The 17,240-nt window shown below is 46.1% G+C and overlaps 1 protein-coding gene across 1 annotated transcript in view; it reads right to left on the bottom strand.

The window, feature by feature from the left end:
- Positions 1-403: 403 nt before the first annotated feature.
- VWF (von Willebrand factor) overlaps positions 404-17,240 on the bottom strand; it is a 152,692-nt gene continuing 135,855 nt past the window's right edge. The window contains exons 45-52 of the mRNA XM_058559008.1: positions 15,120-15,300; positions 13,955-13,995; positions 13,291-13,407; positions 4,909-5,007; positions 4,116-4,244; positions 3,549-3,588; positions 1,519-1,616; positions 404-722 (exon numbers count right to left, since the gene is read on the bottom strand). Of these exons, the coding sequence (XP_058414991.1) occupies positions 534-722; positions 1,519-1,616; positions 3,549-3,588; positions 4,116-4,244; positions 4,909-5,007; positions 13,291-13,407; positions 13,955-13,995; positions 15,120-15,300 (894 nt within the window). The 3' untranslated portion in view covers positions 404-533. The remainder of the gene's footprint in view (positions 723-1,518; positions 1,617-3,548; positions 3,589-4,115; positions 4,245-4,908; positions 5,008-13,290; positions 13,408-13,954; positions 13,996-15,119; positions 15,301-17,240) is intronic.

Here is a 17,240-nt window from a genome sequence, read left to right as displayed (position 1 = left end):
GAGAAATCCCTGCGCACCTGGGCACACTGCTTCTCCACATCAGCCACACTGGCGAGAGCCGTGTCTGCTTGGCAGGAGCCTGGCTCCAGGGCCCACCCCTCTGCTCTGCTCAGAAGCCCCTGGATTCAGAGATTAGAGAACCCAGTGTTCCTGAGCAAATCCCTTTCACTTAGGCCACTGAGCTGAGTTTCTGAGGAGAAACACCATCCCTCCCCGTTCACTCCCCAGCCCATGGAGGAGAAAACGTCACTTTTCCCCAGAGGTTGGCAGTGCCTCCCACAGATGGAATGTCTTCAGATGCAGCCTGTGCTTTCTCCCTCAGAACCAGCCTCAGAACCCAAGCCCAGCCTACAATTGTCATCTCGGCCTGGAAGACGCAGTGAACCATCAGCCTTTTGCAAGATGAGAGATTGACCTTTATTATGGCCCCAGGAGGGCATGAGAGCAGAGCGTGCAGAGGACCGAGCAGCACTCTGGCCGGTCCGGCCCCAGGCGGGTGACAGCGGGCGTCCATGGCAGCAGCGGCAGCGGCCTCACTTGCTGCACTTCCTGAGGTTGCACTTGCACTGCATGGCATTGAGGACCTGGTGGAAGATGACTGAGCCGTTGGTGCAGTACAGGGGCACCTGCATGGGCTCCGTCCGCGTCGGCGAGCAGCAAGAGCACTGGTCCTCCACATCCTCCGTGTCGATGGAGTATATGGCTTTGCTGGCACATTTACCCTGCAATGGAGCAGAGAGGAGAAGCATCACGATGGTGGAGAATCCTGGGGTGGGGAGGACTCTGGGGCAGCCTGCTTCCTCCACCTGCCCTCCTCCAAGCAAGGCAGGGCTTGCCTCACCCAGAGAAACCCAGGGCAGCTAAGCAATTTGCAAAGGTAGACCTCAGGGAAGTCTGGGATGTCCTCTCTCCTTATGGTACTATCACACCCACATCCCTCTCGCTGCAATTTCATGCAAGTTTGATTCACCGTCAGGAAATGTAGCCCACATCTTCCATAAATAACTCTCCATTCTCTTTAAAGCATTTGTCGAGTCTTTCCTCAGTTTTTTTGTTTGTTTTGTTTTTTGCAGAGGAGTCACCCTGAGCTAACATCTGTTGCCAATCTTCCTCTTTTTCTTTTTTTTTCCCCCCTCCCCAAAGCCCCAGTGCATGGTTGTATATCCTAGTTGTAAGTCCTTCTAGTTCTTCTAGAACTGCCACAGCATGGCAACTGACAGATAGGTGGTGTGGTTCTGCAATCAGGAACCAAACCCAGGCTGCTGAAGCAGTGAGAGCACCAAACTTTAACCACTAGGCCATCAGGGCTGGCTCTTTCCTCAGTTTTTTTCTTCTGCGGTCAAAAGTTCCCAGTTACTTCAATAAAACAATTGCTTTAGAAAAAATTGCTTCCAGTTCCTTTCACTTCTCTTGTCTGTGACTTTTCCAGATCCTTTTAAAATGTCACTAAAGAGATGTCTCTGAACAAGGAGACCCAGCCCCCTCCACCGAGGCCATGGTGAAGTTGGGGCCCCTTACCTCGCAGTAATGAATGTCCACTTTCTCTTCCGACTTACAGTTTCCCACCTTGACATACTGCAGCCGGGCAGTGATGTCCTTGCATTCGGGCTCCTCACCTAGAGGACAGGGCAGAGGTGGACCTGGGGCCTGGCAGGGGTTCTGTAGAACACTCGCCACCCACTTCCCTCACTGGGCTGGAAGTAGGTCAATTTCACAGTAACCAAATCACCAACCCCATCAGCAGGGAGGGGAATTAAGTTATTCTGGTTCACCTCAGCTGCTCCCCGCCCCTCGTAGTCAGAGATGTAGTTGTTGCCGGGTTTAACTCATTTAATGAAACAATTATAATTGCAGGAGGAGCCTAGATTCACTGGGCTTTCATGATGGAGATGGATGAGTCTACATAATTGTAGACTTTAAAAACCATAATGACTGGAGAAATCCTCTTATGCTTATAACAATATCCGAAGCTAATGGGCAATGAAGTAGCCAATAAATATAATACCTGTCATCCCTGTCTTTGGGTCAGAGGAAAGGCAAATGTCCTGGCCACATAAAGGCGCTCACTGCCTCTGTGGGGGCCCTTGTGGAATCTCCTCTTCAGGTATAGCTGTCTCCAGGTCACGGGCATGGGTTTCTCCACATACAGGGCTAGTGGCATTCAGATTTGAATCTCTACTTGGCCAGCTGAGAATTCTGAGATTTAATACCAGCTCACCATTCTTCATCTGAACACTGGGAGTTTTCCATTCTTGGATGCCACCAAGTCTAAATCAACCCTAACTACATATTAGCCTGCCTCCCAACTTCCAAATAATTCCATTTTAAAGTGAAAGCCTGCCAACTACATTAAGAGGATGAATAAGGAAAACATATTTAGGCCGACATACTATATTCTTTCACTGTAGATTTAAATCCCTGAGCATGGCTAACTTTCCTTATGAGGGTTCTCAGCCTCCTGCACGCACTGACCACCAAAGGGCCCTTGTTGCTAGTTTTGCAGGTAAGAGTCTCCTAACCAAACTGCATGTGCAGTGCGCCTAGAGAGAATTCATCTTCTCTGATGGTTTCCTGACTCCATATTCTTAACCCATTCATACAGCAATCATAGAAAGAGATGCTTTCAGATCGTGTTTCCTCAGTCTGCAGCCTGGCTACAGCAATTACAGGGACTGTCAGAGTAAGCCATCAAGAAAAGAATGAATGATGGAACACTGAAGGTATTCATGTGTTCACCCGTCCTTTCTCTACCCAAAAATGAACATGGACCAATGAACCCAAAACAAAAAAAACTAAACTAAAAACAAATATATTAGTCCAGGAAAGTAACTCTATATTCAGAGAATATAGCATTAACATTGGGATTCTGAAAGTTACTTGTGCTCATGATCACAAAAATGAGTGGTAAGAATGCCATCTGACGTGCAGACGTGTTGAGCCCGCCTCCAAAGCTGCTGCTGTGAGCTATTAGGACCAAACAGTATAACATAACTGCAAGGTCAAGAGGGGCTGAGAGTGAAAAGGGGAGGATAATACCCTGAGAGCTGCCTTACGAATCCTTGAGAGGACTCTATGTTCCCTGCAGCCCCCACAGCACATGGTAGGGGCTAATATTGGCCAACTGGTGGCTCCCCATCTCTCCAAGATAGCTGTATGACATTCAGTGAATAGATGTGTATTGAGTGCCTGCTCTGTCAAGATCAGGAATCAAGGGTGCCTGTCTTCAAGGAGCTCCGGTTGGAGAGAGAAGAGATTCTCTCATGATAAGACTATGAACAACTCAAGACTCTATGAGGGGAAAGGCAGATAAGAGGCTCGAGACAGTAAAGAGTTTGGAGGAAAGACTACATGACAGGCATTTGAAAGGGGATTTGAGCAAGAAGTAGTCTAAGGACATTCAGGGAGGGGTGGCAATTCCCTACAGAATTGAACATAATGACTGGCCAGTGATCAAGAAATATCTTTCTAGAAGAAAGCTTACTCCAAAGAACAGTCCCTTTACTTGGTCTCACGGGTTTCAAGGGACAAGCTATTGGTAACGTACTTACACATGTTACAGCAAGTGCCTGGAACGTTCATGACTTTCCCCTAAAAAAACAGCAAAGGTTCAGATTAGGCACAAATAGTACATAGTGGTCAGCTTTCAGGTCACTCTCCGGGCTAACTCTCAGCTCTGTACTCACAGTCCTGAGCTTAAGTCCCCAGTAAACTGTGCTTTCCTGTCTCAAATGTGAGCAGAATTACCACCCTACCTGACCAGGCTGAAACAATTTTGATTATTCTGAATTCTCTTCTGATTGAGTCATCAGGATCATCATTCCCACAGGAGACTGGAAATCAGTTTGATCTCTCACCTTCCCATTCAACGGTCACAGATTCAGTATTCTCCAAGGGAAAGGTATTTTTTAAAGCATCATATAGCGCAGAGAGTTTTGTCTCTCCATCGGGCTTTGATTTTGTAAATTCATTGATGCTTAAACCAGGCCAGGGATCTCCCTTGGACACTTGGAAATCATGTCAGAATTGGACTGCATGCTGTTCAGAAGGACTCTGTTCTTAGAGTCAAATATGGAGACAGTCAAGTGGTAAGCAGGACCTGAGCTCCGACTACTCACTCCTTCAGCCCGACATTTGTGTTCATCAAAGGGAGGGCAGCTCATGATTCTCTTCTCCCAGATATACTCTCCTCTCTCATTGACCTTGCAGAAGTGAGTATCACAGCCATCCTGGAGCATCTCATCACGCTGAAAGGAAAGAGGGGAAGTGGGTAGAGACAGTGTTTGGATTACAAAGCCACTTCAAACCATCACCTTGACTCCTTGGAGTTGTTGACACAATTTGGAGAACTATGGAACAAGAATGAGACAGTATAAAGTCTCCACACCCAGAACACAGAATAGAGGTGGAGTCCCAGTTTTACAAGTTATTTACTGTGAATAGCGCTGCATAAATGTAGAGAATCCCCAAATTCTCCTGACAGCTTAAAAGCTTAAAAAGCAAGGGTAAATTGGTTGATCAATAACTGAACTAGAGGTGAACCCGGCACCACCATCCAGCCCTACCATCTAATTCTGGCTTTCATAGGTCAGAGTTTGTTTCACCCTGATTGCCTATCCAGTCTTATAGACAATTAAGGCTGGAGAAAATCTTAAAGATCAACCAACTCCAAATCATGCGGCCATACACCACCAACTATGCTCTTGTCAAGAAGAGTGACAAAATAACTAAACCAAAGAAAAAATTCCGTACCTTCTATAGGTTATCCATCTTCTTTATAAAATCAGAAATAGGCGGGAAAAGAAGCCAATACTGACCCAAACTTAGTCCCTCTTTCTTGAAGAAAAGATCCCAAAATAGGAAACCAGATGGTGATATGAGGGGAAACTCCTAAGTTCAACTTGCTCCCACCTTCAGTGTCATGGTCTGTCCTCCTCTTAGCTGAATGGTGCAAGCCGTAGGCAGACATCTCCCACAGCAGTCACCTTGGATCTTCTCTTCCTTGTATCCCTATACCCAGGAGAAAAAACAGCCTTAGCTAACTTCCCCTGAACATCCCAGCATAAGTAGGCTTACTTTTCCAGCTTCCCATCTCTCCTATTCAGCAGTTTCACCTGGAGTTCAGAAAGTCAACATCCAACTCTTAACTAACCTTTGTCAGTTCTCAATCCCCTAGACAGCGTTCTGTCCCCCTACATATATACATCTTACTCAAGTTCTAGCAGCCAGATCTATTAAATTAGACCTCTCTCCTGAGCTCCAGGTTTATAAATTCAAGTATCTACTTGACAACTGTGTATCTTATTGTCATCTCAAGACTTATATACAAAATGCAACTTGATTTTTGTCCCAAATCTCATCATTTTCCTGTCTTACCTATCTTGGTAAATGGTTTCATTGCTCAGTTGCTCAAACCAGAAATGTGGGAGTCATGCTTGACTTCTGTTTCTCATCGCACCACTCATCACCAAATCTTGCCAAAAATCATCTCAGACTCATCCACTGCTTGTCATGACCAGTGTCCTCTGTCATCACCTAGTCCAAGTAATCATCCTCTACCACTGGACTCTGGTAATAGTCTTAATTTGTCTTCCTACCTCCATTCTTGTCCCTCTACTGTAGGTCTCCACACAGCTGCTAGAATGACCTTCTTAAAATATGTCTAATCATGTCACTCTCCTGCTTAAAAACCATCAATGGAGTTCTGCTTCTAGTAATGGCAGAGTAGCTTATATTGGACTAACCCTCTGCAGATAACAATTCTAAATTCCTGACAAAATATTTAAAACAATTGTTTAAAGGTACTAGATGGCAAACATCAGAGATAAACCATACGTGATTTGATCCTTGAAAGAGGAAACCATAATGGACAAGAATCTTGTTTAAATGGCTTTTCCCCTGAGAGCAATCTGCATGACACCGGACAGCTGGAACTTGAGCAGAAAATTGCAGTTGTATCTGCCTGAGGCATCAGAGGACAGAGTTTCAAACTTCTAGAACAGCTGGAAACTAAAGGGAAAACCTCAGAAAATAGGAAGTCAGGAAGGGGAAGCCATATAATCTGCATATAAATTCCCTTCAAATCCTTGGTTGACCTCTGAATTATATATGCTCAGAGAAGCCTATGAGGAAACCAGGGACAAAACAAGAGGTGGATGGCTAAAAGAGCTGAGCAGAAATTTCAGCTGCCACACACCAGAGGGGAGCCAGAGTTTGGAGTCTGAATCCCACCAAGCTGAAGGGGCTAGATAAACACTTCAGGTTTCCACTGAAATTTCAGAAGGGTCAAGCCCTTGGAGTAAAGACTATGTGTCAGGACTAAAATATTCACCCTTGGACTAAGAAATATTGAGATAGACCATCCCTAAGGTAGTTTAAAATCTAGCCTTCTTTAGTTCAAGGTGAACCACCAATAATCTAACCACCTGCTAGAAGCAAACTTAATGTTCATCAGAGGAAATAGCACCAATGTCTAACACATAGTAAAAATTTCCATTCAAAGCAATGGAAAAATTTGATCTTCACTTTAAGAGAAAAAAATCACTCAATAGAAACAGACACACAAATGATCCCAAAATTGCAATTAGCAGGCAGGAACTTTAAAATAATTATGATAAATATGTTAAAGAGTCTAGAGGAAAAGATAGACATAATGGGAAAAGAGATGGGGACTTTCAGGAGCAACCTGGAAACTTAAAAAAAAAAAAAATCAAATGGAAATTCTAGAACTAGAAACATGGTACCTTAAATCAAAAACTCACTTGATTGGATTAACTACAGAAAAGAAAAGATTGGTGATTTTAAGACTAATCAATGAAATTGTCCAAACTGAAGCACAGGGAGGAAAACAGATTGGAAAAAATATACAGAGCCCCAATGACCAGCAGAATAGTATCAAGTGGTCTAATATACATGTAATTAGAGTTCCAGAAATACAGGAGAGAGAAAATGGAGCAGAAAAAAAATTAAAGAAACAATAGCCTAAATTTTTCCCAATTTGATCAAAAAATCAATTTACCAGGAAGGACCCAGGAAGCTCCATGAATCCAAAGTAGGGAAAGTATAAAGAAAACTACTCATAAGCATATACTTAAAGTTCTGAAAACCAAAGATAAAGAAAAACTGTTAAAAGCATGGAATTGGAGGGAGTGTGAGGGGTATACACAGAACAACAATAAAAATCAGGTAACTTGTCATCAGAAAGAATTCAAGCCAGAAGACAACGGAACAACATATTTAAGGTGATTAAAAAAAACTTTCAACCTAGAATTCTATGTTCAGTAAATAAAGGAAAAATAAAGATGTTTTCAGCTAAATAAAATCTGAGAAATGCAATGCCATTGGATGCTAAAAGAAGTTCTTTTTTAAGTTGAAGGAAAATGATATAACACGGAAATTCAGATATACAGAAAGGAAGAGCACTGGAAATTATAAATATGTAGATAAATATAAAATATCATTTTTAGTTCTTTTCTTAAATTCTATGAAAGACAATTTACTGTTCAAAGCAAAAATAATAGCAATGTCTTGTGAATTTATCTCATGTAGAAGTAAATCACGTGACAACAAAAGCACAAAGTATAGGAGAAAGAGTACATTATACCTGCAATAGTATATTATTCAATCAGGGTAGGCTGATAAGTCAAAGAGGCATATTACAATCTCTAGAGTAACTACTATTATCTCTAGATCAAAATATTTTCTATTTTCACTTGTGATTTCTTCTTTGACTCACAGATTATTTAAAAGTATTTTATTTAATTTTCAAATTTGGGGGAGTGTTTCTAAACACCTTATTGTTACTAATTTCAATCTAATTTAATTGTGATCATAGAATATAGTCTACATGATTTCAAAATTTTGACATTTATTGACTTCTCTATGGCTCAGATTTGGGTCAAGATAGGTGAAAATTCCATGTGTATATGAGAAGAATGTGTGCTCTGAAGTTTTAGAGTATAACAGTCTATTATTCTCAATTAGGTCAAGGTGGTTGATATAGTTTTCCAAATCTTCTACAACGTTTTTCCCTACTTATTTTATCAATTACTGAGAGAAAAACATTAAAATTACCAACTAAGGGCCGGCCCCGTGGCTTAGCGGTTAAGTGTGCGCGCTCCGCTACTGGTGGCCCAGGTTCGGATCCCAGGTGCGCACTGCCGCACCACTGCTCCAGCCACGCTGAGGCCACGTCCCACATACAGCAACTAGAAGGATGTGCAACTATGACATACAACTATCTACCGGGGCTTTAGGGGAAAAAAAGGGAGGAGGATTGGCAATAAATGTTAGCTCAGAGCCGGTCTTCCTCAGCAAAAAGAGGAAGATTAGCATGGATGTTAGCTCAGGACTGATCTTCCTCACACACAAAAAAAAATTACCAACTAAGATTGTGGATAAGCCTATTTTTCCCTCTAGTTCTGTCAATTTTTGCTTCAAGTATTAGAAGCTCTGCTATTGGATGCAGACACACTTAGGATTCTTATGATGAACCTACTGTTTTATCATTATGAAATAACCTTCTATATTTTTAGCAACATTTGTCATCTTAAAGTCTATTTTGTTTGGTATTAATATACCCATCTTAACTTTCTTATTTTTAGTATTTGCCTGGTATATCTTTTTCCATCCTTTTATTTTCAACCTGTCTGTCTCTTCAAATTGAAAGTGAATCTCTTGTAAACAGCATACCAGTTGAGTCTTGCTTTTTTATCCAAGTCTGGCAATTTCCATTTTTAATTGAGATTTTGTTTTGCCCATTTACATTTAATGTAATTATCCATATCACTGGGTTTAAAATCTATCATTTTGCCATTCATTTTATTTGTTGTCTTCTCTGTTATTTGTTCTATTGTTAATTCTTTCCTGTCTTCTTTTGGTTTAATCAAGTTTTTGTTTTTCTAGTATTTTATCTCCTTTATTGGCCTTTTAGCTGTATTTCTTCATATTACTATTTTAGTGGTTACCCGGATTTATACATTTATTAGACCTCATCAAAGTATATACTTAATATCTGTGCATTTTATTGCAGGCAAACTATACCTCATTTAAAAAAATAAATTTTACAAAAATTTAAAACATAAGACTTTCTATGGCTTCCTATTGCATTTAGAATAAAATCCAATCTCCTTAGTATGTCCTACAAGGCCTAACATGGCTCTTTCCTAATTTTCTGACCTTATCTTATACCACCATCCCATTGCTCTCAGCCATCCACTCCTGTGCATCTTCTAGGACCATGAACACGCCAACATCCTCACCTGAGGGCCTTGTGTGTGCTGTTACCTCTACCTCGAATGCTCTTCTCCACGCCTTGTATAAATAGTTCTTTCTCATCCTTTAGTAATAATTTTAAATATCATTCCTCAGAGAGGTCTTCCAAAACACAACACGCACATACACACACACACACACTCTCTCTCTTCATAACACTTAACACAATTTGAATTTTTCACTTGTCTGTTTAGATGGCTTTTGTTCTCCCCGAGAGGCGTGTAAACTCCACCTACATCTGTGCTGCTTGTCAGTGTGTCCCCAGCGCCTGGCTCATACCAGGCGCTCCCACATTCCCTGAGGAGAGGCGCTCAGCTAGGAACTCCTCGATAGTGGCTTAAACTGAGAGCCCTTCATTTATATCTGCACTGGAAAAAGCAGCAGCTTCCAGAGAGCGGGATTTGACTGTCTTACAAAAATGCCCCAAATTTGGGAGACAACATAGGGTAATCAACTTTTTATTTTGAAAAGTAAGAGTATTTTAAACAATGTTAATAAAATAAAAACCAAAAAGCTGTCATCAGCTGCCTCATCATTGCATTAAAATTAAAGCTCTTTTAACTCTCTCCACCACTCCAAAAAGAAAAGGAAGAACATAATCTCAAAAACTGGTTAAAGCATAAATTTAGTTATGTGAGAAACCAACTACATTGTCATCCTTTTTCTTATTTTGCCACATTTAGTAATGACCACTTAGAAATTCCTTCATTGGGGCCCTGAGGGTTCTCTAATATGAATCTCTAGCAGGTCAGTTTGGAGTCCCCAGGCAGAGGACCTGGTCATCTCCACATGGCTCCCTTGTTCATTGCTGTGCACAGACTCAATGGCCCTAACCAGCAAGCAAGGTTAGGAGTTGGTAAGCTTGCTCAGAGATGAATTTAAACAATTTGCTACTCCTAAATCAAGCTTCCAAATCCGTGTCTTCAGGGTGTAGGCAGTAGAGAAAGTGAATGAGCACAGAGCTCAGCACAAAACTGGGCCCGGGCCACACTTCCCTGGGAAGGACACTGCCGGAGTGTGAGGCCATCAGGTGGTGTTTCACTGGTGAGCTTTAACTGTGTTCTCAAAAATGCACAATTCCTGGAAGGTGTAGGACGGAGGTAAATGGCAGAGGAAGAAGAGAGATAGAATAAACATTATGAGTGAATGTGAGTGGCCACAGTCAGAAGGAGGAAATAAAACAGGGCTTAACTCAGGAAGATTTCACGGGAGCTTGGATTTCGGCATTTTTTGGTGAGTGTTAGGAGAAGAGACTAGGAAATACCCTCCCTCCACTCAGCAGGCCCAGGAGAGGAAAATGCACAAAACGTTTACAGAAGAAGTGAGGGGGGCGAGGACAAATGGAGGAGGGGGCTGCAAAGTGACAGGACAAGCAGTGGAAGCAAAATCCACAGAGCAGAGAGGCAGAGGGCACAGTTAAGCCAAGAACAGGGAAAGACAGATGGCATTACGGGAGGAGAAAGAAGAGGAAGAGGGGTGGACGGTAACAGGAGAGGGCAACGACTTGAGAGGTGCGGTGGGGAGTTGGGAAGGAGGGACAGGAGGAGGAGAGGGAGCAGGGCAGAACCCACTTACAGGAGTAAATAAAAAACCAGACGCCCGGCATGACCGCTGCCCTGGAAGGCAAGAATGCAGCTGCAGTGGGTGACAGGGCTTGTTCGAGCCCTGCGGGGCTTCCCGGCCACTGCTGACGGCTGCATGTGTTCCATGTTGCCACGTATACACGGAGAAGGGCGGTGCTGAATGGGCTTTGGCTGAACATCCAGTCAGGGGCAGCCACTTCCTCTGCCTGCCGAGCCAAGTTCCCAGCAGCTAGACTTCACTTGTTTAGGTCTGAGCAGCCAATTAGTCCTGCTCCCCCCGACCAGTCAGGTCCCAAAAACTCTGCTTGCGTGTGTCTTGCAGCCCCCTTTCATAAATTGCATCGGCTGCCCAAGAACCTCCAGTCTTCTCTCCCCTGCCAGCCTTCTCTAACTCTTGCTTCTATCCACCAGTCTGTGCCCCATGGCCCTTCCTGGAAGGTCCTCTCTTCTACATTCGACCTATTGCTCAAGGTCAGCTCACGGCTGCGCCCCTCCGGGACACCTTCTCAGTGTTCCAGGTCAGGGTGACCACTCTTCCTCACGCTTTCCTTGAGAGTTCACCTGTCCAGCTTCCTCCCCACCACCCGCCAGCACAAGCCGCCTTCTGCTGGTCTCCTCTTAGGTATGAGCATTGTCTCCCCTAGGAGGAAATGAAGGCCTCACATGTCAGGTGATGCTAACACTTCAGTCTCATGTAGGCAGTTCAAGCAGACCTACCTATACTGAAGTCACCACAGCTCCCCACCTGTGGGAGCCCTCACTGAGGCCCTTCATGGCAGACGAGCATGACAAGACCAGTTTAGGATGCTGAGCTAGAACCGGGTCAACTGAGGCAGTTTTCAGCAAAGGTTGAGAGATACATAGAAAGAGGGATAATCTAAGGGTTCTCAAGAGGGGGAAGTGGGTACACTGCCATGGGGAGATATCAGCATTTGGGAGGGAAGAAGGAAGAGTACACAAACCAAAAGGGACCATGGATTTAAAAATATTTAGAAACCTACATCTAGATGGATTCTAAAGCTGGATTTCTACTGATGTGGAGAAGGTTACCATGCCACCTCTGACCACCAGAGGGCGCTGTGAGAGTTAGCAAGCCCTCCCTCTAGGAAGCTCTCCCTCAGGACAGCGTTGGTGTGGAACTCTTGCTGCACTGATCCTGGTTCAATGGACATCCAAGGTAAAAGGGATGCCACGAACTCCAGACAGCATTATTTCATTCCCTGTTCAAGCCCAGATGTATTCAAGGGGAGTTGTGACACACACACACACACGCACCTAAAACCCTAAAACATCGGTTGGGAATTAAAAAATAAAAGCAAAAACATGTACTTAATGGGCTTCTTCCTAATTGAGGCAGGAATGGTCTCTTTGGACCATTCTATCAGAAATAGCTATCTCCTATAGACCTATTCACTCCACATATATTTTATTAAGCCCTTACTTTGAGCATGCCACTGTGCCAAGTGCCATGAAGAACACAGGTGCAGAACACGCCCTTGTCCTCAAGAGCCCAGAAAGCACCTGAGCGAGTGTTCCTCATCCCTGTCCCCACCCTGCTGCTGACCCCTCCCCCTCTGGCCCGCTGTGTAGCTCTGCTTAGGAAGGACTCCACCCCAGGCCTCACCTGCTGCCTCACAGAGAGGAGAGGAGAAGCCCTCTGTCTGGGCCATCTGAAACAGCGATTACTACATTCTGTGCATCTCGCTCACAAGAACCTCCTCTGACCAACTGCATTCCCTAAGACGGCAGGAGCCCTGGCACAGAGGGCAGTCTGAGGAGGAAGCCAAGGCGTCCACCCGAGCATTAGGTCCAGCTCTGTGAGGCGGGGCTAACAGTCATAATTAAAACAGTGACATGCCGGTTTTCGTCTACCAAACTAGAAACCTAGATTCCACTTCTCAGAATCCACCCTCAGGAGGTACTCAGAGCAAACACAGTCATCATGACCTGGCAAAAACAGGGTGAAATATTTTAAACCACCTAAATGTCTAATAATAAAAGTATATGTTGAGGTACATATATTCTACAGAATATCATGTAGAACCTCGCACATAGTAAGTGTGATAAATATTTGTTGACTAACTAATTTTTAATGTTTTCAAAGAATGGTAGTAATGCTTCTTAAAATGTGTAAAAAGAATACAATATCGTAATGGTACGGTACTATATGGTAAATATGGTGTCATAAGCCTTTCAAATATTGTGTTTATTTTAAAAACACAGGAAGAATATGTTTAAAATTTACAAAACTAAATTATAATTATTTCTGAGAGACGCAATTTGGGTGGGTGACTTTTAGTCTCTTCATTACAGTTGTCAAATGTTGTCCATAATCAAAAAATCATGAAAGCTTTATTTAAAGACCCCAGTGAGGTCCCATTGCTTGAGTCCCTCAAATACTGGTCCATCCCTTGGGTGCCCAACAACCCTCTCTTACCAGGGGGCAGGCCTGACAGGTGGTCTTCCTGCACTCCAGCTTGAATCCAGAGATTGCCCCCTCCCGGACGGTGCAGAGGCAAGTTGTACACGCATCAATCATGAGGCTCTTCCCAGGCTGGAACCAGAGGCACCAGGGTCAGGCCTCCCGGCACCCCCACCCCCTGACCTCCCACTAGCCTCAGCCACATAAGCTGTCTGCCTTATGAGTGGGGGCCTGGCCACTCACAGCGGCCAAGAGCCATCACCCTGCTGCTCTCCTGTCTCCAGTGGCCCACTCCCTTCCCTGCCCTCCCACCTAAAGTATGGCAATGGTAAGAGTGAGGGCTGCCAGAGAGTGAGCTGGGACAGAGGGAGGGGGACAGATTGAAAAGTGCACCATGACTTCAGAGTGTTTCTCTGTACGCAGAAGAAATGCTCATGTGCCTGGGGTGGGGGCCGGGAGATGAGTGCTGGACAGGGGGCCCAGGCCCTAGAGAGTTAGGAGGACAACTGGAGCCTGGGCTCCAGGATGCCTGGGAAGCCCAGGAGGCAGTGGAAAGCGCAGTTGGGGTTGGTCTCCCTGGTTCCTCTCATTTCCACTTTAGAATGAGCTGCCCACCCTTCCCACAGCACCCCATTCCTGCCCCGTCCCATGCGTCCTGGAGAAGAAGGCAGCAGCTCACCTCAATGATGGTGCTGTTGAGCATGCAGGCCTGCATGGGCTCTGGGGGAGAGAGAAGGGCAGGGCATCAATGTGCAGAACACACCCCAGCAAAAACCCGCAAGCAGCCGGTCCCTTCAAGGCCTTCTTCTCCCCATCTGGGCTCCTCTCCTGCATCTGCCCGTCCTTCTCCCCACCCACCCCAGCACGGGGGTCCCACTGCCAGAGCCCATGGTGGCCTCACTTCCCCCAGGCCTGCTGAGGAAGGACAGGCTGCCTGTTTCCTTCCACCCAGCCCACAGTGAGAGATCCCTGTGATCCTTGAGGAGTCAGCCCTTGTTTAAGTGATTTACACTTAAGGGGTGAGTGGGAGGATGTTTGGGCTCATGAAAGAATGAAGTTCTCCTCTAAAAATGTTAAGGCCCAGGGCCGGCCCAGTGGCGCAAGCGGTTAAGTGCACGTGCCCCACTGTGGTGGCCCAGGGTTCACCAGTTCAGATCCCGGGCACGCACCGACGCACCGCTTGTCAAGTCATGCTGTGGCGGCATCCCATATAAAGTAGAGGAAGATGGGCACAGATGTTAGCCCAGGGCCAATCTTCCTCAGCAAAAAGAGGAGGATTGGCATCGGATGTTAGCTCAGGGCTGATCTTCCTCACAAAAAAAATTAAAAAAAAAAAATGTTAAGGCCCAAGATAAAACCATACAAAGAATCCAGAGCAGGTAGTGAATGGTTGTTTGCTGTTGGAGAGAGTTGTTTGTTGTTGTTGTTTATTTAAACAAATAAATAAACAAGGGGGTTGGGATGGGAAGTTAGAATTCCTCCCCCAGCAGAGGCAATACAGCAAATGATTGAGAAGGTGGCTCTAGAATCAGAGAGGCCTGTGGTCGAACCCCAGTTCCACCCTCACTAGCTCACGTGAGCCATAGAGGTGGGAAGAGTACCCACCTCACGGGGTTGTCGTGAGGGTGACATGAGACAATGGTACAAAACCATTGCTAAGCACCAGGATGACCTTCAGGAAATTGCTACATTTCTCTCATCTTATTTGCTTTCTCACAAAAGCATTAGGAACAGATGAGAAGATCTTGATCCTACCCATTTCCCTGAGTTGCTAAAAGGCAAAGAATTCAGGAGCCCTTAGTGGCAAGAGAGGCTTGAAGGCTGGGCCAGATGGCATGCCTTACCACAGCGACAGGTGGGGCAACACTCTGAGGTCTTACAGCTCAGCTGGAAGCCCACGGGGCAGGTGGGCATGTTCAGCTCGGGGCAGGAGACGTTCCTCTGCTGCACGAAGACCTCCTCCTTCACTCGGACGCACTCGTTGATGAGGCAGGGGTTCTCAGGGGAGGCCCACTGAGAGCCGACCTGTGGTTAGAAAACCAGCGTTGGGCAGGGCTGGGGCCCAGGGTCCCAATGGGGATGGGCTGCTCTCTCAGGGAGCTGATTTGGGCCCTGGAGGTGAGCCACGGCTTAACATCTAAGTCCCACCCACAGGTAAGGCCCACAGAGGGAGTGAATGGGGCTCATCCCAGGTCCTTCAGTGAGTCTGGGCGAGTCACCCTGACCAAGATCCTAGCTCAGAGTCATGTGTGCTCCTACAGACGTGGTCTTCAATTGCCTGAGTGAGCCCCTGAGGGAAGCCTGGGGACCTCCCTTCCACCCTCAGCATCGGCCGTGAGCTGAGCTCAGAGACTCTAGGGCACTCTGACACAGAAGCAGCAGCGCAGGCCGGCATGGAGACACGTGGAAGGAGAACTCAACCCACTGCCCAGCTGGTGCCACTTCCAACTCATGTGCGGAGACAGCAAGAGACAGGGGATGCCGGAGTCTGCTGCCTACAGCCCTGCAATCTGTCCCTCCAGGGTGTGGATGGGTGGCCTGACCTCAACGGTTGGCTCCACAGGCAAAGAGCACTGAGAGGGTCCAGAATATGGTTCAGAAAAGTCATCGTCAAGGTTCTGCCTGGAAAACGTGTCACAGCAAGCGCTGTCTGTGTAGGCCAGCTTCCCAGTGCATAACTAGGTGCATATGCCCGCCCACTTCCTGTCCTGACTACCGCTCTCAGCAACTGCTCTTTCTTCTCTTCCCAGATGAGAAGCAGAAAATGCCAGACACTTGCAGCCTCTCTTTTCATCCCCACTTCTGATCCACCCTGACCAAACCTTCCCACTGCAGGCCTGACCCCAACCTCTGGCCCTCTCCCCCCTCTGATTATTTACCTGCTGAGCCTTGGCCACCCCCACTGGTCCCTGACAGATCCCGGCAGCAGGGCCAGAGCCATTGCTGATGCCTAAGTCTTGTAGGTAAGATGCAGGCTTGAACTGGGGAAGAGAAACTCCGGTCCCCTTATGTTTTGTAAACGCTGAGGTGGGTCAGGGCTGTGGGAGCCCTGGATGGAGATGAGAGATGGGTCGGGGGGCTCAAAAGGAGTACTGAGCCTCACAGGGACCAGCTGTCAGCCCCACCAGGACGGAGCAGCCTCTGATCTGAGCTTGACCCTGGCCTTGAGAGAAGGGGAAAAACCTGTCTTATTCCGGAATGGATGAGGAGCAGAAAAACTAAAAGGGTGGGGAGGAGGGACGCAGGAAATCCACAGGTAACTTGGATTAGAAGGGAGGTGGGAACCCATGTGGAAAAACTCAGTAAGTCACTCTGTTATCACTGAGGGGAGAAAGGGGATGTGCACTATGTTCTTACTGGAACGACACAGAAGGGGAGGCCCATGGTGTACCTCACGCTCTTCCTGCCTCCTGAGGCTTCCAGGGCTCAGCACTACCCACTCTTCCTTACGAATCAGAGTGAAAGAATTGTTACTATCCTGGCATCTGGACTAAAATTCCCAAGGAGGGAATACTTATGTTTCAGAAAAGGGCTTGATAAGCATCCAAAGTGAGTACCTGAGGGCCAGCAAGGAGACGGCTAAACTGCTCTGCTTTAGGAGAGGGAATGCGGCTGGTGTGGAGGGCCAGGCAGGAGAAGACAAGAGTGGGGAGATGTGGGGCTAGAACATGGCAAGATGCTACAGCTGGAGTTGCAGAAATAGCTCGGGGCCTTTGGGAACAGAAATACTGTTTGCTTCTCTGGGTTATAAATTTCTCCAGTGGAAACCAGTGAAAAGGTGAGAGGACCCTGCCTGGGTTGATGCGTACAGAACAGTATTTGCCGCCTGTGGAGCTTTGGAGGGGTGGCAGGCCCACAGCACATGCAGAGTGATGAGACCATCCCCACACCAACCACTGAGAGGAAGCAGGACCTCAGATTCACAGGTAAACAGGAGAACATAAATCCCCCAGGAGTTCACAGAA

This window comes from Diceros bicornis, chromosome 17 (genome assembly GCF_020826845.1).
Source record: "Diceros bicornis minor isolate mBicDic1 chromosome 17, mDicBic1.mat.cur, whole genome shotgun sequence".
In the NCBI taxonomy this organism is placed as follows: Eukaryota; Metazoa; Chordata; class Mammalia; order Perissodactyla; family Rhinocerotidae; genus Diceros; species Diceros bicornis.
The sequence above is the reverse complement of the archived record's forward strand: the minus strand, read 5'-3'. Positions and strand labels throughout refer to the sequence as shown.